The sequence below is a fragment of the Carassius gibelio genome, chromosome B22 (genome assembly GCF_023724105.1).
Source record: "Carassius gibelio isolate Cgi1373 ecotype wild population from Czech Republic chromosome B22, carGib1.2-hapl.c, whole genome shotgun sequence".
Taxonomy (NCBI): domain Eukaryota; kingdom Metazoa; phylum Chordata; class Actinopteri; order Cypriniformes; family Cyprinidae; genus Carassius; species Carassius gibelio.
The window spans coordinates 24046267-24069544 of NC_068417.1; the positions used below are offsets into that span (position 1 = coordinate 24046267).

At 37.8% G+C, this 23278-nt stretch overlaps 1 protein-coding gene across 1 annotated transcript in view; it reads left to right on the top strand.

Annotated features, from left to right (window-relative positions):
• gpc1a (glypican 1a) overlaps positions 1-21986 on the top strand; it is a 35016-nt gene extending 13030 nt beyond the window's left edge. Inside the window, exons 3-10 of the mRNA XM_052589173.1 lie at positions 12949-13107; positions 14731-15128; positions 17219-17384; positions 17546-17676; positions 17789-17926; positions 18012-18142; positions 19097-19272; positions 19563-21986. Coding sequence (XP_052445133.1) covers positions 12949-13107; positions 14731-15128; positions 17219-17384; positions 17546-17676; positions 17789-17926; positions 18012-18142; positions 19097-19272; positions 19563-19771 — 1508 coding nt within the window. The 3' untranslated portion in view covers positions 19772-21986. The remainder of the gene's footprint in view (positions 1-12948; positions 13108-14730; positions 15129-17218; positions 17385-17545; positions 17677-17788; positions 17927-18011; positions 18143-19096; positions 19273-19562) is intronic.
• The last annotated feature ends 1292 nt before the right edge of the window (positions 21987-23278 follow it).

Sequence of the window (23278 nt, forward strand, 5' to 3'; positions counted from 1 at the left end):
TAATGTGTACATACCAGTAGCAATTAAATTAAAGCTACACAAGAAGTCCAGTACAAATTATCCATCCATCCATCCATCCATCCATCCATCCATCCATCCATCCATCCATCCATCCATCCATCCATCCATCCATCCATCCATCCATCCATCCATCCATCCATCCATCCATCCATCCATCCATCCATCCATCCATCCATCCATCCATCCATCCATCCATCCATCCATCCATCCATCCATCCATCCATCCATCTATCTATCTATCTATCTATCTATTATACAAACAGTTCTTTCTGGTCCTCGAAATCTGATTGGCTGAGAGGAGTGTAAAATTCTAGTAATATCTTCTCCGTTTGTATCACTCCGCTTGCAGTATTTTTCACAGACGTGTCTTGATGGTAGGGTTGTTTTGCTAATCTGCCAATTCAATACTATCCCGATACTTGTGTGCCGATTCGATATATATTGTGATAATTGAGTATTGCGATTATATAACTATTGCGATTCGATATTACAATTTATTGTGATTTTTGTTTGCTTTTTAAAGACTTTTTATTTCCTTTTAAAGAAAATACTTGATTATACCCTTAAAAGAGACTGTATATGTTGAGTCATATTAAAGGTCCCATGACATGGATTATTTCCATTTCTTTAAATGCTTTTTAATGTTTCCTTAGGTGTACTTATATTGCTAGTATGGTTTTTACATTTAAAATTTAGAAATAAAAAGCATTTTTAGCCCTCTGGCTTGAATGCTCTGTTTGAAGGGGCGTGTCTGCTGTGAGACTCCGAGTAAACCACAGCTGTTGTGATTGGCTGACATCTTTGCATACAAAATGCATAACATGTGGAACCCCTCTCAAATATATATATATATATTTTTTTTACTATTACAGCTGTCGAGATTAACGAATCGTGGAAGTGTTGATTATATAATTATTTTTTTCGATCTTTTCCCATCACATGAAAGGCTGCAGTGATGAGCATTGAGTAGACAGAGTCTGTTTATCGCGTGGATGCAGTGATCTCGTCATTATTGCAACACGTTATCTCTCACAAAATGCTTTCACCACAGCTAACAGCAAACACATGAATACAGTAAGAGTTTTGTTGTGCAGCATAACAGCGTCATTCATTGTAACGGCAGTTTAGGCAAGTTTGCAGATATACTCGCGATGTGTAACAGCTCCGAAAAAAAGGGACCGTTCTTTGATCGCTCCCTGTAGTTAAATCACAATTTAAATAACAGATTTGTTTCATGCTACTAAGAGAAACAACTGAATGTTGATAGTTTAGTCACTGGCTTGATTCACTGATGCATAAACAGTATTAAACGATTTAGAAAGAAAGTCCGTGTGAACTTGAATGATTAGCTACACATCAGAAATCACTGATCACAGATCAGGCATTAATGAACACTGTTACTCACTGTTTGTGGCGGTGCCGTCGAATCCATATCATAAAAGTCTGTTTGAAACGCCTGTGCTGTTTTATATTTAAATATTTGGGCGGGCAAAGCAGAGAAAGGGGAGGTAACATTTCTCCCTATAACGTCACAACGAGGAGATTCAAGATCAGCCCGTTTGAGCTTCCATTTTCTCAAAGGCAGAGAACGATAGCAAAAATCTCGATTTACACCGATTCAAATTTCTAGAAACTTGGGGACCATATACAGGCTAGGGGAACTCATATTAATGTTAAAAAAAACCTCAGAAAGTGAAATTTTCATGTCATAGGACCTTTACCAAAAACAATGCATCACATCTTTCTGAACTTTTATTTCAGGAGCATACACATACACAGTGTATATTTAAAGTAGCTTGAACCATGAAACTTTCAAGTACCATAACCCTGAACTTGCACATGAATATAATAGTCAACAAAATGAGTAAAATAAAATTCTATGTTACTTTGAATACGGTTTTTGTCATGTTTTCCCAGCTGTTTGTAGAATCCGAAGTGTTTCCACACTTGGGATTCAAAACGGAAGAATTGTGCAGAACGAATTCTGGAAGAGGTATGGTCCTCTGGCTCTGTCATGGATGTATATGTAACGTATATGACATCATCTAATGCAGTGACACTGCGCACGCAGAATGATCATTGTATGACGTCATCAAAGCACTGCGAGAGCTAAAGAGAGCATATGGCTCTGCATGCTTTCAAATTGCTCTCACCATACTTTGATGTCATACGCTGAACGTCTGCACGGTGCTGCCCCAAGTCGAAAAACACCTATACATTTTGCGCTCTGTTGGAATTAAAAAGCACTAACTTCTCCCCACCACCTCTTAGGAAAAGTAAAATAATTAAATACATATATATATATATATATATATATATATATATATATATATATATATATATATCAATTCTGAGATAAACCAATTGATTTTTAAATCATTTTTAAAAGAATCGCAATAGTTAGGTTAATCGTTTTTTTCCCCACCCCTACTTGACAGAAGCCAAATCAATAATAATTGAAAAAAAATAATACTGTTTTTTTTTTGTCATGGAATGTAGTTTTAAGAATTCTTATGTGACAATGTACTTGTTTAAACTTGCATTATGTGGTTTGTTAACAAAGATAATGTTTATTAGAAAATTTACTTTGATGTTTTTGAAGATGTGAGCACCAGGATATTGCTCATGACGTACTGTATATAGCTAATATTTAAGTGAATGTTACAAAAACTTAAAATGGTCTGATTGCTTAAAATTATCTGATTGCGAACACAGGAGCAGAATTGTGTATAAGGTTAAGAATAGAAATTGTGCATTAAATTATATCCACGTTAAGGATTTTTGAATTTATCGCATGCATTAACAGGCTGACAGCCCTAATTTAAAACGTAAAATGTCACATAGCACTCATGCACAAATGTTTTGCTTTTTTCTACATAAATATGTCTGTAGTCAGTGGACACAAGTTATACCTCCCCTAGTGGTGCGGATGAAGCATTGCACACAAATTTACAAAAAAAGTCAAATGCCAAAATACCTTTTTTTATTGGAGTGAAAATTAAATGCATATGTAATTTTTTAAAAATATTTATTTCATTACTTATTATTATTTATAAATTACTTATTTTAAATAAACAAAATGGCTGTGTGTTTGTATTATTATTTGTATTTAACTATACAACTATTGCCACTGATAACTGGCATCTGTGCTTCCCCACTCTTAGAAGAAATGCCAGCCACCACTGGTACGTACCAGAGCTGAATACTTCAACATCAAAATCCAGGCTAAAAATACTTCTTAAGAAGCACTAAAGTAAACAGACAAGAGTTCTTTGAGGTCTTTCTCTTAAGTTTCACCCTCTCTTTTCGTCTTAACCCCTTAGCCCCGTTTTCCTCATCTGCACTCTCACTCATGTTCTTGCCTCTTACTCGATTAGAGATCAGGACATCTGTTTTAACAAGGTTTGGCAAACATTTTAATGCATGCGATTACGTGTGCTGTTTGCACACACACGCACGTGCTCACTTGCACACGTGTGTGTCTACGCAGCAAGGCAGAGTCTAAGCTGTGGTGTATTTTTAGATTTATGAAAACCTAGAAATGTCCAATTCAAAGAGCTGGGTTGTATGCTTAGCTATATTTCACCATTAGTGTGGCAAGGCATACTTTTTAGAGTGTATCCATAATGCATACTATGTGTTTGCTCTGATCTCAACAAACGTTCAAGAAGATAGGAAGCTGGTCGTCAAGAAATATATACTGCCTGCCTCAATGTACTGCCTCAAGCAAAGAAGGTTTATTAGATGTTTACAAGTCTGCTAAGCTAATATGAAATCAATCCCAAATGGAAGAATTTCGATATGCCATCAGAGTGGAACATTGTTCAATAAGAAACAAATGTGGGATGGAATGAGGTCTTATTCATCAGGATTTGATTATGAAATGTCATATGATGCATTTTTCACCCTACGAATGAATGAATGAATGAACAACGTTCATTAGGTGACATAAGTCAAAATAATGTTTCAAAGCAAGTTATGTTTGGACATAGATTTTGATATTTTTTCTTTTAAATAACATTCGTCTATGATTAGCTTACAATAATCATTCATAATCTCACAGGAATATATAGTAAAAAAGTCAATTAGCACATTAGCAGCCACGAACACAATTGCAAAAACCAATCAAACAAGTTTCCAGAACAACCCCTTGTCTACAATTGTTCAGACAAAAATAAAAAAGAATAGTCCAGCTCCAAACTCAAACCATTGGTTGATTCAAGCCAAGCTAGGCTGCATTTCACAAAAACATGTAAAACCAGTAGACCGTAGAGACCAATGGTGCCAATGGTTTCTACAATCTACTTTAGGCTCTTTTTTTATGCTTTTGGGAAACACGTTTTTTTACAGCCACTTTACAATCGATTGGATTATTAAGTTGACTTTCCACATTAAGATGGGACAGGATAGTTTAACTTTATTGTGCATTTTGTGGTGTTTTAAATGTTGGTGTTGCTCTTATCATTAAGTTCAAATATCTATGCTATGCTTTCTATGTAGCACTAAGCTGTACTTTTATTTTACTAGTTTCCCGAAAGGCGCCTGTATATCATGTTCTAAATATAAAGTCAACAGGGTTGTATTTTCCATTTGAACCCTCTCATATATTGTGTGTTATAGGATCACAGCAGCTCATTAGACCAACCTATTATGGCCTTTATATTTCACACTCCCTTCTGCTTCCTCAGTTCCCCTGGGTCATAAAACTGTAAACACGCTTATGAGAGCAGACCATGTGCAAACTAAATCACAGTCAGGCTTGGGCTATTTTCACTGCCGATTATGGCCAAACCCCAGACATACCTCAGTTTGATGATCCTACCCATTTACCAAAGAAAGGAAGGCCTGGCATCTTAGAACTACCTAGGAAATCAATTAAAAGGTACTTTCCAGTGTTTTATAAGGCTTGTTCTGAAGTCGTCTCTTTTAGCACATAAAGCGAGTGGCCGTCAATCGCCTTTATTGCAGGTTCGTGCAAGGCCTGTTCAGGGGTCACAGGCTCTTAGCGTAAGACGGCACGGCGCCTGGGACGCTCGGACTCTTTGAGCAGCCCCGCGACTCAGCAGGGTAGCGGATAAGAGAGACCAGAGGCATATGGTTGAGAGAGTGCAAGAAACCCAGCAGGAGGGGGGTAATGAGTGCTAATAGGCACAGGAAGAGGTTGAAAGAAAGGTCACCTGGAAATGTGGCGGAAGACCAGATGAGAAACGGACATGAGAGGAGATTAGAAGAGTTGGCCAGAGGTGTCAAAGCCCCAGATTATTTTTATACTCTCGGTAGTATAAGGACTTAATCCCTCATCAGTTTTTATTTCCCAACAGGGTACCTCCATGTATACAGGAATGGATTATGACGTCCGGATGTCCTGGGCACGTATGCCATTCATCAGAAACGAGAGGCACATTGAGATGTTACGTAACCAAAGCTTTCCCAAAATCGATGGCCTTCAAGTGCAGATACTTTGACTGATCTAGTTTTCGCAACAAGTATAAAGTGGTGTCTGACCAATTTGTTTGGTTTACTAAAATCAACTAATTGCTACAGAGTTCTTGATCAGTTTGTCGTAAATTTATTTTCTTTTAAGTAATTTATGTTGGGGCTACAACTGTCTTTTTTTTCTTCAGAAATTCAGGTTTAGAATTACATTTTTCTGCTAAATAAATTCAGGTAAATATTCCTTAATAAATAATGTTTTAATAATAATTTTATTAGGAGCAGTAGTAGTACTATCATTACATTAATTAATATATTTATGTCACTGTTTCTTCAAGTTAACCCAAACTTTTATTTTGTTTGTAGTAAAAATGCATTCTGATTTAAGTGTACTGACTTTTGTCTTATCCATCCGAAATTTAGCAAATTCATTGACATTCCATGTTATAGAGTCAATTCAGTTTTTATGACTGGATTCCATGATTCCATCTGCGTTTTCCACATCGCGAAACTCATAGGGCCCTGTCAGTTTTAAGTTTAACAAATATACAAGCTATGGACTATGTTTACAGTGCATTAGCATCCATTTCTGAAGCTCCAAACATGTGACCAAGTTCGTTTGCTCATTTTGCACTTTTTCTTTTGCATGTTTCTGCAGCTCATCAGGGCCCCCTGCTGGTCTGGAGCACTGTGAAAATGCTTGGCAGGGCTGTGCGTTAATCCGTCCATGCTTAAATTTAAATCCATGCTGCTGACACACGTGTAGGTGTTTGGCACACTTCTTTTACAGATAAAATTGCTCTAGGTTACACAATCCCACCCCGCATCTCTCTTTGTCTTCCTAACCAATTTTTTCCTCTCCGTATTTTCTCGGTGTCCTTTGAGGACATTGGTCTGCTGGGGATTACAGAGATATTGCATTGTGTTCATTAAAGGCAGCTTATTCTCTTAATTGAGACCAATGTCTGGGCAAAGCGCCATGCCACCCATAATCCCATATTTAAAAAGAAGGTCAGATTCGGAGATTAGTGGTGAATGGCGACAAGCTTAGTGTTTTCTGTACTCCAGTTGCCTGAGTAAACCAAATGATATGGCCACATGTACCTTGTCATTTCTGATTAGATCAGATCTTTTCAGATCTTAAAGGGGTCATTATACCCCGCCTTTCTGAAATGCATAGTTTTTTACAAAGCTCATCGTTCTGAAAAGCGAGGTGTGCTTTTATTGGCCAGCTATCCAGTGCTTTGTGATTGGCCGAATACCTCAAGCCTGTGACGGAAATGTTACGCCCCTCACCAAACTGTGATGCCATCTCCCGGCACGACCAGACAAAACCAATCAAATCCATCACAAACGAGCCATTTGTTGCATCCAGTGGGGACATAATTATGGATTATAATGACTTATGCTGTGTTTTTACGCATTGTGTTTCATCGCTCCATGCTGCGTAAACATAAATCCATGTCTCCATTTGTGATTGGAGAAACTGCAAACGACAAGCACCACTTTACACCAGCGGTTCTCAATTCCAATCCTTGCGCCCCCCAGCTCTATATATCTATATACATTTGGGCGGTGTTATGCAAATCTTCCCACATCGTGATGTAGATATGTGGGGGGGGGGTGTTTAAACAAGCCATTTTAGGAGGGCATGGTCTAAAATCTTAACTTTGATAAAGAATATCTCTTTAGTCTCTTCAACTTTATAGATCATCTTAATTCACCAAGAGCTTGTAACACTCCAAAGAGAAAGGAAAACTTGAAATCGCATCATATGACCCCTTTAAATCAGATCTTGTCACAGGTACTGTATTGCTGAGTTGCTCTGTCAGTATGTCAGCACTTGAGCTCCACTTCTCCCGCGCCTTAAATAAACCTCTCAGTGTGTTTCCATAAATTCTTTTACTGCTTGCTGAGCTTGTTCCTGAACGTTGTGCTATGCAGTACTTGTGTGGTAATGTGGGTGTGGTGTTTATAAGTCTTGCAGAAGGGCTTGGTAGGGAAGCTGGCTTTCCAAACACTTTCTCATTCCTCATAGACATACTGTTAATCAGACACGGAGGACACGAGCATGTTTTTTGGCCAGCGCAGGGATTTAAACCTCAGCCGGGCTCACCTGTAGATCCTCGCGCACCTGCTGCTGGTAAACCTGTGCCTGAGGCAGCCTTTGCTCTCATCTCAAAGGAGTGCACTCAAATCCTCTCCCAGGAAAAGAAGATGAGAAAATAAAATAACTATTCACATTGGTATGTCAGGGGCTTTGAAGATGAACTTGAAGAACAACCCTCAAAAGAACTTCCTCTTACTGTTTGGTTGTTCACTTTTAAAACGAGGTCTCGCGATTTTCTTTTTGAAGTCAGTCCAAGTCCATTTTCAAAAGCCAATTCAAAAAGCATGAAGGCGTTCTAGTCCGTTGTGTCAACATTGGTGTTTTCAATGAATTAGCGCTGATTTTCTTTTTGGAATGTGGTCTATACAGAGCGGCCTCGGAAAATCTGTCAATATATTGTAAATCATAACATCAGTCTTTGAAAATCCTGTATTGTAATGTGATTGTTTTCTTGTACCATGTGTCCTATGTTATTAATAATAAACTTTTTCTTTTTTTTATCTATCATAAATTAGCTATGGTATGACAGAAATACTGATGTATTTTCTTGCAGTTGTGAGGTTTTATCTCACAATTCAAACTCTTCTTCTCAGAATTTTGAGTTTATATTTCGAATTCTAAGAAAATTTGCAATTAACTTTTTATTTTTTCTCACAATTCTGAATTTTTCACTCAATTGTAAACATTTTTCTCATAATTCGGACTTCTCAGAATTGCTTCTGTGATGCAATTTCCATTGAGGTGGAACCCCCTGGAAAAAGGTTTTTACTCCCCCCCGATATTTCAATATTTCTGTTTTAGCGCTACAATGGAAAGTAGCATAAATGTCAACATTTACTGCCATTTTTCTGTTTCAAGTCATCTACTTTTCACAGAGCATGAAAACAGAAAAAATATTGCTAAGCAAGTCAGCTAAAGCTATGTTATTAACAACCTGAATAACAACACATCAGGTTTAATAGCACAGACAGAAATGCTTCTAAGTAGCCACTGTACATTTTCCCAGTGCTTTGTTCAAAAGAGCTTCGTTATTTGTAATGATCTGTTCAAAAGTTGATACCCTGATGTATTTTGCAGCATGTAAGCCAATATCAGAGAGGCATGCAAGGGAGAAGAATGGAAAAAGAGCACTCAGCACTACACCGCATGCATGAAGCATTTCTTTGATTAAATAGTCACAAGCCCTGAAGGGATCGCACCAGCTGGGTTGAAAGCTACCTACTAACAGTTTAACTTGAAGGGATTTGTTTCATCTGACACCACTCAAGGTTTCTCCACCGTCTCGGCCTGTTTGTCATCCTGCTCGACTATTTGTCTAGCTGTCCATCTCTAACAATTAGGCTGTCTGAAGAAACCCTTGATTTTTTTCCGGGCCAGATGGAGGCGGCTGACAGGTGATTCTCTGTCAAGCTTTGATTCAGGGTCGTTGGCAGCCTGTCGATTTCCATCCAACACACAGACACGGCAGCACAAGGAAGCCTGAACCATGTTTATTCGGAACAGAAAAGAGATAATTCCTCAGGATTTATTTTTAGCTTATTTAAAATATTGCTTTGGCGAGCATCCTGCATTCATAAAGATATGCATCATCTCTTGATCTGCCTAGAATTAAGTGAGATTCAGTTTGCACATGCACACACAAGAAGACCCATCTCTGTTAGTCTCTCTCTTGCTGCATTCAAAATTTCTTGCGCACTGCTTACTACTTCATTGAAAACTGTGCGGAAAAAGTAAGTACTATGATGTGATAAACGTTTCAAACAACGTTACCTCATTTAGCATGTTTAATTACATTTCATGTAAAAATGTCATAAGGACCTAAACAAACTCTACTGAGCATGCGTTGCTGATTACAATGTGATTTTAAACCGTTGTATTTCAGAATGTATGATTTCAAACGTTAGTACTAGGAGTAAAGTAATCTTTGAAGAGGCCTTTGCAAGTTAGTCCAAGTTTGTTAACTGTTAATATGTTTATAGCTCTGAATAATATTTAACAGTTTAATAGTACAAACATCTAAAATAAAAAAAAACTATCACCCACCTTAAGTACTGGTGGTGACGATACCAAAATAACATGTACAAGACTGCTTTTGTTGCATTCACGTATGCATACTTGTGTAGAATTTATTCGCAATAAGCAAAGATGTAAAAACTCAAAGTAGACACTGTGTTAAAAATTATAGATTCTTAGTTTACATCTCACAATTCCGTTTTTTTTTTTTTTTTTTTTTTGGGCATTGTTGCATTTTTCTATGACAGGACAGTAGAGATATGACAGGAAGTTATAGAGAGATGGGGGATGGAAAAGAGGAAGGTCCATGAGGCGGGATTCGATCTCGGGACACCTGAATTGCAACCGCGCCATATGCCATATATAAGGCTATTTTTCTCCCAATTGTGAGTTTGTATCTTATAATTCAGAATGTTTTCCCAGAGTTTCAGAGTTTTAATTTCAAATTGTAAGATAAAAATTTGCAATGATTTTTTTTCAAAAAAAAATTCTCGCAATTGTGATTTTATTTTATTTTTTTACCTCACAATTTTGACTTTTCTTCTTTTCTTGCGCATTTATATCTCAAACTATAAAATAGAAAGTTGCAATTTTTTTCTAATCCTGAGGAAAAACAAGCTTCTATAGGAACTCCATTGCATTGTGAGATACAGTAATCCATCCAGTGTGCTTTGGTTGTTTTTTTCTTAATTTTTTTTTTACACTTTCTCACTATCTGTCGCTTTACATATGTTTTTAGTTAATGTGCAAAATGAGATCCCAGCTGTAATATAAGTATGCATATACATATTTGGGTGTTTGGGCACATTGTCGCACAGATTCTTCCTTTGTGTGCCAGAGTGGGAAGAAAAGCTTCATCTGTCTTGTGTCTCGCGGTCCCTCGTCAGTACACATTGATATGCAGGCCACACGCCTGTGCTGCTCACGGACTGCAATGAAGGGCCCGGGATGCGATACGTAATGACACTGAAGGCTCTTTAACACCACAATATGCAGAGCGACACGCGGAATATGATCTTGGGATCTTGCTGCTTGTTGACGTACGAGGCTACACATTTCAAATCAGGCTCATTACATGCGTGCATGTGATTTAATGCAGCTGAGCATGTTTGAAACCTGGCCTCTGAGAGCCACGCTATGAAAATCAGAGACTTACTTATTTGTACATATTTGTACTTTTTTTATGGGTTCAAGCACATTGTGCTGAAACCTACGGAGCCCTACGGATCTTTTTTTTTTTCTTGCATGTCATGTGCGGGGCTCCGCAGTAACCCTATAGTAATTTTTAGGATTTTTATTATTATTATTCTACGGTAAAACTGATCGGGCAGACCAAACCATAAAGCCTAGAAAACTGAAACTTGGTCAGATGGTAGTAGTCTGGCTCGTTACTCTGATCCAAATGGCCTGTGAGGGCACTAAAGCAATCAAAAATGCTAAACGGCTCATAGCTCCTAGACCGTTTGGCGTAGACTCTTTGGAATCCTTGGGTCAAAATGAAGAAAAGTGTAGAAGGTCATATTTGCTCTTCAAGGTCTGATTTTCCCGCCACTATCAAGTAAATTCAAAACCTACTTTTGCGAACTACTCCTAGGTTTCTTTTTTGCCTGATCGGAGCAAAACAAAAAAAGCTAAAATTTTGACTCACCGTTAAATAGGAATGAAAAAACATTTGTAAGGGGCAGGGCTAATTTTACTAAAATGGCTTTAACTCTTGAACAGAATAAGATATCTCCAACAAAACCAGTAAACACATGCAAGAGCTCAATCTTTGGACAAAAAAAAATGCACAGGTCTGGAACTTTTTGGCATTATGAAATGAAAAAAAAACTATTAAAACAACTTTGCAAGCATTAGTCCAATTGAAAATTGATATGCTGTCTTTGTCTAATGTGCCATAAGGATCTCTGAGCACATTAGCATGTTTCCAAAAGCATGGACGCCATCGTCCAATGAAGTTTGAACACCTATTAGACAAATTTAACGGAGGCCAATCAGAATGAAACCGGTGGTGTTCAACCCATTGACCTAAAGATCCGTGAGAATTTTGAAAGAGACCACTGGAGGGGATCTATCTATCTATGCAAACACATTCTTTATTACACATTATTCAGTATAATTTATACAGTATTATAGCATTTATTAATATTTTAAATTCGATTTTATTTTCATAATTTCAGTGTTCATTTTAATTTTAGTTATGTACTTTTGTCAGTTATTTTTATATTTCTATTCAGCTTTATTGTTATATTTCTAATCATAGAATTTCAACTTAAACCTATTTTATTTGTTTTTCACCTAAAATTGTAATTTGATTTGAATTAACAAAAAAAAAATGTTTTCACCTAATACACAAACGCTAAAAACTTTTGATGTATTGTCAGTAATTAAAAATATTGAATAAAAACTTTTGCAAATAACTTGAGTGCTTCTGTATGTCTTTTTACCATACTTCTATTTCTATAAATAAAATATTGCACACAAAAACTTCACAAAAATGCACTCTAGGCCAAACCCCATTAGCACAAAAAAACTTAACCACAGATACACAGGAGAGCTGATAGAAAGACACTTAGGTTGGCCATAAAATGGTGAAAGTGAGTTTTTTAGCCCCCCAGCTACAGTCTTACCACAGTGAATGCATAAAATTGTGCTTCTTCATGATTTTTCACTCTCGCTGCAGTCAGGCGGCATAAAAAATGCATAGCGGCGATAGCATCTCTCGCTCTAGTTCCCTAAGCCATGACCCAAGACAGGCTTAACCAGGAAAGTTGTTTGCTAAATGTCAGCCTTGTCCAAGAAGCTCTTGCTTTTCTGAGGACTTCACTGACCCAGTGCATTTTGTTTAGTGATGCTCAGGGGAAGCTATTTTAAAACCTTAGCTTGTTAAGCTACAAGCTAAAGCTACTCGTCGTTCAGCTACCCTTTAGTAAACACAGTAGTTAGCTACACTACAAGTTACTAATACACAACAACCCTGAAGAGAGAAAGAGAGAGATTGCATGATTTATCAAGCAGAAAAACAGTAAGCATTTCAATTTATAACTTGAACTTAACAATGGGTCGATAAACAGCAGATTATCATTTTGTTGCAGGTTTAAGGATGTTGTCATTTTTTTGTTTTTGTTATATTTCGTATGAGTCACTTAACACATCGCAGACCTTTCCAGAACACTGTGTGAGATTTATCTGTCTTTATTTATGCTTTTCGTGGAAGTATGACATCATGTTTGACCTTTTCTGGCATCAGTTCAAGTTTAATATTATATGGGGCTTGATATATGACGATATTAGAGTAATTGACATCTTTGGTGGCATAACTAGGTTAAAAACTCTACTTAAATCGAATTATCTTTCCATTCCATCTGCAGGCGAGCATCTCCGCATCTGCCCACAAGGTTACACCTGCTGCACCAGTGCCATGGAGGAAACGCTGTCGAACCTGAGCCGCCGGGAATTTGAAGGACTGGTTAGGGAAGCGGGACGTTCCATTCAAGCCTCACTAAATGCCCAGTACAGGACCTTCGACAGTGAGTCCAAAATGCTTTCATTCTTGTAGTTGGTTGCCAATTGATTTTCTGTATTATGTCTCACAGTTGCTAACACAACTGTTCAGTTTTTTCCACTGTTAATGCTAGCAAGATGGTTTTCAAACCCAAAGTGTGAAGGTGAAAAAGAACAGAGTAGCAACTGCAGAAACTCACAGAGGAAATGAGATTTAGAGGTTTTACAGTGTAGAGGTCTTATCTAGAGTGGTAGTTTATGAAACTTCATCTGCTTCTAGTTAACATTTTTCCTTTACCCTTCTGTGGATTTAATGGCATAAGGGTTAATGAATTTGAAGGGTTAAAGAGTTGCAGCACTTTGAAGTCCAAATTCCCTCCTGGTTTGTGTCTTTGTGTGCTTCGATAAAAGGAAAACTCTAAAGCTCAAATGTTTCCACACCGAGTGGCCCAATTACAGTGAAGGCCTTTTACAGCAGTGCATGAGAAACTGTCAATCAATTATGTGTGTGTGTGTTTTTTTTAACTTTATATGCGAACAAACAACTGTTATATAAATATATTAATTATGAATTATTGGTTATTACTTTAGTTACCTGAATGTTGAACATACAGTATACTTTTAATTAGTTGCATTCTTCCCCTAACAGGAAGAACATTAGGTACAGTATCACTTAAGCCCCTTTCACACTGTGTTTCTGGCAAATACATGGGTAAAGTGTTCCGGCAATTGTTCCCGGGTCGCTAGATTTAGCACTTTCACACTGCCAGTGATTACCCGGAATAGGAGCGTGCTTTCACACACAACCCGTAAAGATCCCGTAACGACACTTGACATCAGGGCGTGACATGTAATGTATGAGTCGAAAACGTTAGGCACGTCATACTTTAACTGAAGCAAGCAAACGATCTCGGCGTCAGCGTGGAAAGTGAGGAACTAACTGATCTCTGCTTCATTACAGTTTGTACATATTTTTTCGTCGTGAACGTTGATCTTCCTTCAAAAGAGCCGGTAAAAGAGTCACGCGATAACATGCGTCATCACTTTCGACACCATTAGATCTGGCTCTTGTTCACACAGTGCTCGTCCTGGGTTCAATGCAGGAATTAATTCCCGGGATGTGTTTGCTTTCACAGAGGGCGACCTGGCAATGTTCCGGCACAATGCCGGGTCTGACGTGCAGTGTGAAAGGGGCTTTATTATTTGTATTTTATATTATCGGTGGAAGAATTTTGATAAATATAAAAAAATATTATTAAAACTGCAATGTAAACTAATTTTCCAGAGAAAGAAATACTGTTTGTAGTCAATTCAACCATACTAATAAGCAAAAATTACTTTAGATAAAGTAACATTTGTGCTTCATGTTTTTTTTTTTGCTGAAGAGTGTTGAAGCATTGAAGCCCTGCCCAGTGTTCTCAAGTAACTCAAAAGTAATGTCACACATTACTTTCCTTAAAAAGTAACATCATTAGTTACTTTTTTAGGGAGTAACACAATATTGTAATGCATTTCTTTTAAAAGTAACTTTCCCCAACACAGGTTATTGCAATTGCACTGGCAAACAGTAGTCAGTGGATGCAATTGTATGTGATTTCTTTATTACTTTCACTCGATGATAAGTGACTTATCCTTTTTTATCCATGCAGCATATTTCCTGGAACTCCTAAATGGCTCTGAGCGATGGTTGGAGGAGGCCTTTGTGGCCGCTTTGGGGGATCTGTACCGGCCCAATGCGGGAGTGTTTCGTGACCTTTATGCCGACCTGCGTCGATATTACAGCGGTGCCTCCCTGAACCTCGAGGAGGTCTTGGACGAGTTCTGGATGAGGCTCCTGGAGCGTCTTTTAAAGGCGTCTGACCCCGAGACCGCCTCCCTGCTCTCCGACGACTTCCTGGAGTGTGCCTCCAAGCAGACTGAAACCCTGCGTCCTTTTGGAGACGCCCCACGGGAACTGAAGACCAAGCTGGTGCGGGCTTTCATCGCTGCTCGGGCATTCATCCAGGGCCTTAATGTGGCTGGAGAGATTGTACGGAAAGTTTCTCAGGTAAAGTGTATTATTTTTCTTTTTTACGATGGGTGTGATGTAGTGGTTTAGGCTCAGGGCAGGTAAGGGAAGGTAGCTGGTTTGTTCACCACAAGAAACAAGCCGCGTGCCAAGACAGTTCTACCCTTGAGCAAGGCAATTAATCCCAGGGTGCTCAAGGGTGACTGCTAGCATTCGTGCATGAAAGTTAAAAACAAGCATTCTACTAAATAAGTTATAAATAAAACCCCTAGAGTGTACACTTTGTAGGACCACCTTTGGCAGTATTTTCTGTTTATACCAGCATTGGCATCTTCTTGGCAAAATTGCTCATGTTCCTTCAAACAGGATTGAGGCCTTGATGCTCAGTGGTGCTCAACTGAACTGAGGTCTAATTTTCTTGATTTTAACCAAGACTCACCAAATGTCTTTTACATCTTTGTCTTGTTAAAATATGACTCGTCTGCCAATAATCCTCAATGTTCTTGCAGAACATAGCATATTTTGCTCCAGAAATTCTTCTAACATTGATATTTCCTAATGAGTATTCCAGTGTGAGCTCCTGGGTTAAGTTTTGCATGAAACATAGCGCTTCACATCAAAGTCTTCAAGTTCAGTTAAGGTTTCATTAGACCAGGGATTCTCCTCCAAGTCACTGAGTCACTGACATGCCTTTTAGGCAAATACCAGCCAAGTGATAAAGACTTCCGTCTTCCACCTTCTTTACGAGCCAGATTTGTGAAAAGTTCTTGCTTTTGATGTGCATTTGTTGCCCCACGACAGTTTCTCCCATCTATGTTATGTTGAACTGTAACTCTTCAGCATTGCCAACATCTTCTTGTCCAAACAAGCAGTTCTGGCAAAATTTAAATTCTTTGCAGATGCACCGTTGGTCTGTATTTTCTCACCTTTATAATAACAACCCTCACAGTGCTTTAAGGTGTACTTTATACGAATTATATCCTTGCCCTTACTGGTATTTTTCAAAGAATCTTGCGTTAGATCTCCTAATAATGATCCTTGGGTTCCGCGGTAGGGTGTTGCCTTGGAAATGAAGTGTGTATTCTCCTAGACACAGGTGTATTTGACATTAGAGTCATACAGTGATGGGAAAAACTCTTCAATGAATCATTGTTCCATGGTGTAACACTGTGCAATTGAGAGAGTCCAAGGACACCAAGACTTTTTATATGTGGCTTAAATAAAACCATGCATATCCTTTAATGTCATACTCTCTGTAGGTGGTCTGGATGCACTAAAAGGGAGCAGTACCTCCTAGTGCCCTTGTTGCCTAGAAAGTCAATCAACAGAAACTCCCAAATTCATCAAGACTGGATCCATGTCATCAAGACAAATAACTACACAGCAACATTGCCGAAGATGTTTGCCCAAACCCACACAAGGAAAATTAGTCCAAGTCCTTAGTGGCTACCATACCCTTCAGTAGAACTCCCAGTTGCTTTGACAAATGAAAGTAGGGCGCAGTGGTACCTCTCCGATCTTTAAGGGATTTCTTACAGAATTGGATTCAGTCTCCCGGTGCCTGACTCTCAGGAGATTTCTGCAAAGCAGACCCAAATTCTTGCTGATGTTGGGAATATATCATTTTGGAATATGCATGTCTCGTTTAAGTGGTCTTATGTTGACATATGTAAAAGCTGAATCCACTGTATGGCATATTCCGCGGGATTAGCATTAAAAATTCATGCATTTGGTAGCTGTTTGCATTAGTAGCATAAGCAGCAGGTTCACGCACGTTCGCAGTAAAACGATTAAACTGAAGTTGCCTTCAGCTAATATACAGCATGATTACTCTACCTTCCAAACTTGCCTTTCCCAAAAGACTTTAAATGTACTTCGAAGCTATTCTTATATAACAGATGACCTGAATCCACATGCAGATAACATGCTTAGTTGAAGACAATAAAGAAAATCAAACTAGCTTTATCAACATTCATGGAAAACGATAACAAACTTGTTCAGCTGATGCTAAAAGGTCTTGTAGTGCTTTTATTACAGGAACAGTTCTCCCGAAGCGATGCTGTGTTAATTGCCTTGCTCACAATAGTGGTAGCTCATGGATAAATGCCTAATGGTCACTTTTCCCACAGGTTCCTTTGAGCCTGGAGTGTAATCGTGCCATTATGAAACTGGTGTACTGCCCTCATTGCCGAGGTCTGGGATCAGTCAAACCTTGCATCAATTACTGCAAGAATGTCATGAAAGGCTGCCTGGCTAATCAGGCCGACTTGGACACTGAGTGGCAGAGCCTTATAGGTAATGCAGAGAGTATACCACTCAAACTCTTACTCTGTTGGTTACTTGATTTCTGTTTTTGTTGCATCCCACTGGGTAGTGCTGTCACTTTGCTAAATATTTCAGTTTCGGACATGAAACTTACTTGACACTTTATTCATACACTCGTTTCCCTCAATCAGAAACCATGCTACAGGTGGCCTCCAGTTTTGGTGCGGAGCCCAGTATGGACACGGTGATCTATTCAATTCCTGTGAGAATCTCAGACGCTGTTCTCACCATGCAGGAGAACATGGAGATCTATACCAGCAAGGTTAGGACATTGAAATTAAGCATCTATTTTAAACTTGCACGATTGGGTTGGATTGATCACATAAGGACTGTTTATACAACTATACACATCTAAGTTTGTGTTGCGTTCTCAGGTTTTCAAGGCCTGTGGGGACCGCGGTGAGGAAGGAACGCCAAGTTCAATATCTGAGGAGCCGAAAAAGAAAGCAAGTACAGTTACTGCCCTGGAATACAAGCCCAGCCCCAAATCTGCAGCCAGACTGGAGGTGCAGGTGTGTGCATGTGTGGCAGTGTCCACTTCTGGCCAACGTTTATGAGTTTTATACATTGTTATTGAAGTGTGTGTGCAATTCCCAGGTCACAGATGTGTCCAGTAAACTGAAAGAAATGCAATTTTACTGGATCCAACTCCCCTCGGCTCTGTGCAGTGGTAAAACGGCATCTTCAACTAATGCTGATAAATGCTGGAATGGCATCACCAAAGCAAGGTATTACATCTTTAGGGCAAACCTATTCTAAGATGAAAGGTGTCTATTCAGCTAATCAGCACATGTTATTTGTGGTAAATGTTTATGTAATTAATGTATGCACTTTTCAAGGCTAAATTGATGTGCAAGCTTTTTGATGGATGACTTTTGGGATGAACACGCATTATGAATTTATAGATCATTACTCATGGTCACTGCATCCGTCCCTCTTTTAGTGGCCAAAGTCGTTAAATTGATTGTTTAGGTATCACTGCCAAAGAGCTGAACTCCCATTGCCCTAAGTCATCAGACGTGATTAATCACTGGATGAGGTTTGTCTTCATTTGTGAGAGAAGATTTAAGTAAGCACGGCCAAGAAACCTTTATTTTTAGTCATCATTAATACCTATTAGCTCTGTATAATCAAACTAGCAATCCCGTGGGATAATTAATGCGTACTGGTATGTGATTAGTGGTGTTTGCTAACGCAAGCATCCTTAATACTATTGCTTATAATTATGGTCCATATACAGACAATGAATAAAAACCCTACAGACATTTTAGGAGGTCCTTGAGACAAATCTAAAGACTACTTGGCAACATACAGCTAAAACACCCTAGCAACCACATAGCAAACCACTCAGATTGCCATTTAAAATACGACCTGCTAAAATCATTGCATTTCAACCACCTAGACCTAGACCTAGGCCCTAGCAACCACGTAGCAATGCAATAAATACCAATCAAACTCTTTTGCATCAAGCTAAAAACCAAACAGAGCACCTTAGAAATGTGCTAAAAACCACACAAGTTTTGCATAGCATGACGCACTATAATCGAGCTAGTATTACAAGCCTGGTTTTTAATTGAGAAAAGGGTAAAGCGTAAGGTCGTTAACTGTGAAAAATGTAACACAAGAGCTATTAACAAATTGTGCGTGATTGAAATGGTTCTGGAAAATGGATTTTTCTGCAGTTATCTCCCAGAGGTCATGGGCGACGGGCTGGCCAATCAGATTAATAACCCAGAGGTGGAGATCGACATCACCAAGCCTGACAGGACTATACGTCAACAGATCATGCTGCTGAAGATCATGTCAAACCGCCTGAAAAACGCCCTCGATGGCAATGATGTAGATTTCCAAGATACAAGTAAGATGACATCTTAACGACATGATCATACAATTGGCTTCATGAAACGGGAACAAATTGTTGTATATCATTCAGCATCAACTGAACTTAAGTCAATTCACTACTTAAGTTTGTTTTACTACTGTTACATGAATGAAGCTCAATGATGCAACATTTAGCACCATTCTAGGGCTGGAAGGTGTTATGCTGCAATTTCATGTAAATTAGATACTGCATAGTCACCATTACCTCTTTGACCTTTTTTTGCACAAATGTAAGCATCATGTTTTTTTTCCATAATGTGTCTCTAGGTGATGATTTCAGTGGCTCAGGAAGTGGCAGGTGTGAAGACCACCTGTGCGTCCGAGGTAGATCACCGGTTTTTGGTCCGAAAGCAGACAGGCCCAAACTCTCTCCCTATGGCCCTGAAAACAAAAGAGTCAAAGGATCCGGAAACCAGATTCAGCCTTCCGTCATCTTACTGGCTCTGTTACTCGCAACTCTACTGCTGAGACGATAATGGAGACGCTAAATCAAACTTTGGGATCCGGGTCAGGAAATTTGGCATAGGACAAGGAATGTTTCAAAAGAAAAAGAATAGAGAAAAATGAGAAAAGGTGAGCTTAAATGTTGCCAAAAGAAAAAAAGAAAAAAGAAACCTTTTGAGTGAATGGACATTTTAATTCCTCTGACATACGACATGAGAATAAGGTGGAAAAGGAATTTTGTTTTCAGTGTATTTTTATGTTTTGTAATATACGTCAGATTAAACACTGACCTGTTACATCAATTGACTTCATGCTTTTTTATCTTTGAATGTAAAAAGTTGAACTGGACAGGAAGAATTCTGGTTTAGATTTACAATACGAGGTTCTCAGCCACCTAAGAGACTTACCCACAGTTATTTGCTCTTAAAGTCACATGATCACCAAGTCACCTCATGTTTCATTTTACCACACTTACTCAAGTTTGTCTTTGCACAACTGTTCTTTTTGTCTTAAATATTTCACAGATTGACATAATTACAAAACGTTGCATCAGTCTGATCCCTTTTAGATTACAAAATGTATGAACTATGGCATGGACATGAACTGAAATACGAAATTGCTGAATATCTGATGAATTATGTAATGGTGTTTTTTGTTATTGTTTGTTTTTTTTAACTCTGATTCAATGGTTTAGTCTGCAATTATTTTGTATGATAGCAAGCTGCAATAATGTATGAATTTCACAAAAAAAGATTAGCAACTGTCTATTTGTTTTCACACTAACATCAAAAGAAAAAAGCAATTATTTTGCATAAAAGAAAATACTGTTTTTTATATATATATATATATATAATTTTATTTTTTTGCATTATTCATAATTATTTTCTTAATTTTATTTTCATACTAATTTAGAATTTACTTGTAAAATTTTTCATTAACAACATCTAACCGTTCCTAAAATAAGCAATTACAATTATTATAAGTATTAACAATTTTATTAGATTTAAGGGTTACATTTCATGAATTTAATTTAGATTTTAGGTAGAAGCATCATGAGGCAAATGTTTTTTAATAAAAAAGTTGTGTAATAATTGACATAATTTAGCACATTTTACACCAAAAACTTGACACATTAGAATGAAAAAATAAAAAATTATTAAGCCCCCCAAAATGGGCTTCATTTTTAATGCAAAAATATTTTTCTCTGATGTTAGTGTGAAAACTTACCAGTACATGAGGTTCTCTTTTTTTTAAAAATGTAAACATAAAATAATAAACGTCCAAGGAACATGAATGCACAAAATATTTGCTTCCCTCACCCGATGCAAACCCTTAACTTGCATTTGGAAACTCGTGGCTATGTTGCAGTGCAAATTCATATTCACAATGTTAAATAAATACGGTTCTGGAATACTTTCAGCGCCAATGGCAAATTAAATAGAAGCATGTGTCAGCCTTGAATGATATGATTTGCCTTGAATGGAATTTCATTATAGCCAAAGCCAATGGGAAGCAGTCATTTACAGAATAATGTACTTTAAAAATAAAGCCTGTCACTTTTAATTAAAGCTCGTAAGGCATAACGACAATTTTACGATTTTGATTCCAGAGCAATGTTAATAATTACATTTGTGGCAGTGATGTTTTAAAACACTTCCAAGGAGCTGATTCAGATTTACGAGCGTAATGTTACCATATTCCTGAACTTTTGATCAGACGGAAAAAAAACAACAAAAAACATTCCTACAAAATGTCTTGCACAATATCAACATCTAGTCCCTAAATGTTGCATTTAAATGTGTCAAATGATCTTCATGTTTCTGATATTCTTTTTTCGATGCACAACTAGAGCTGAATCCACAAGGACCTGGTTTTGTCCGATGCGAAATGTAAAAAGTTGTGGAATGTAAACGCAGTTGAGAATGTACATGATGTGGTGTACGATTTCTGTCACAGGAAGGTTCTTTTTTGTACTCTGTTGTCCAGTATAACTGAAAAGCACATTGTATACTCTCAGTCGATGGCATGACTCAATGAATGGACATTGAGAAGGGCTCAAACACAAGCGTAACATGTTTCATGAGACAGTGACAGACTGAGCGCCCGCTCATTCGAGAGAGCCAGAGATGTGTGTGTTACGGAACATTTGAGTTCGTTCAGTTTCAGCACTAGCATTTTCTTTGAGGTATGAATTTGTACATTTGGTCTGTTTTACGTAATAAACATGCACAGTTGTTCAAAACGAAATGGGTGTTGTCTGTGTTTTTAAATAAGTTCTATTAATTTCTACCAGACCTGCTCGTGCCTAGTCTCAAGAAGGCTAATGTGAACCCGCAACCTTTTACACAGCTACATTTAAGGAAACCTTTGTAACGTTCTAAATAAAGCAGTAATTTTCATTCAGGTCATATTTTTGGGGTCACGCTGAGGTGGAAGGTCTTGCCTTTAGTGTCTTTGGCGGAAAGAGGTGAACATGGTCCAATAGATGTGTATTTTTCTCCGCCGATTTTTCCACTGTCCACTGTGAAAACACAACAACACATTATCATTGCAATAAACTGGCATTCTGTTCAATTAATAAACTGATATTTAACCATTTGGAGATTACACTTCCAATAGACGCCGAATAAATTGACAACTGATAAAGTAATTTAAATTAGTAGAAATAACTCAAGTACATAAACATTGTTCAAAAGTTCAGGGTCTCATTTTGTTTTATAATTTATAAAATACATCTACATTTACAAATGAATTTGTTTGCACCTAATGTTACATAAGAGTTCTTTCATCTTTCAAATAAATGCTGTTATTTTCATCAAAAAATTGTGAAAAAAAAAAGTTTCTAAAAAAAAATCACGCAGCATATAATAACAATAAATGTTTCCTGAGCAGCGAATCAGCATGTTAGAATGATTTCTGAGGGCTCATGAGACACTTAAAGGGTTAGTTCACCCAAAAATGAAAATTATGTCATTAATAACTCACCCTCATGTTGTTCCAAACCCGTAAGACCTCTGTTTATCTTCGGAACACAGTTTAAGATATTTTAAACTTCCTCCATTGTGAGTGCGTTCATGATGCTGTTGACGTATGACGCTGCTTATGTGTTTCTGGTGCACCCAATAACAAAGATAACACTTCAGCAGTGTCATACGTCAGCAGCATCACTGCAGTGTCGTGAACGCACTCACAGCAGACCCGGAAGAGAAGACAATGCTGAATAATGTCGTAGTTTTTGCTATTTTGGACCAAATGTATTTTCGATGCTTCAAAAAATTGTAACCGACCCTCTGATGTCACATGGACTACTTTGATTATGTTTTTCTTACCTTTCTGGACATGGACAGTAACGTTATACTGTACACACAGCTTCAATGGAGGGACTGAGAGCTCTCAAACTAAATTTAAAATATCTTAAACTGTGTTCCGAAGATAAAAGGAGGCCTTACATGTTTGAAAAAATTAAGTTATTAATTACATAATTTTGCTATTTGGGTGAATTAACCCTTTAAGCCTGGAGTAATGACGCTGAAAATTCA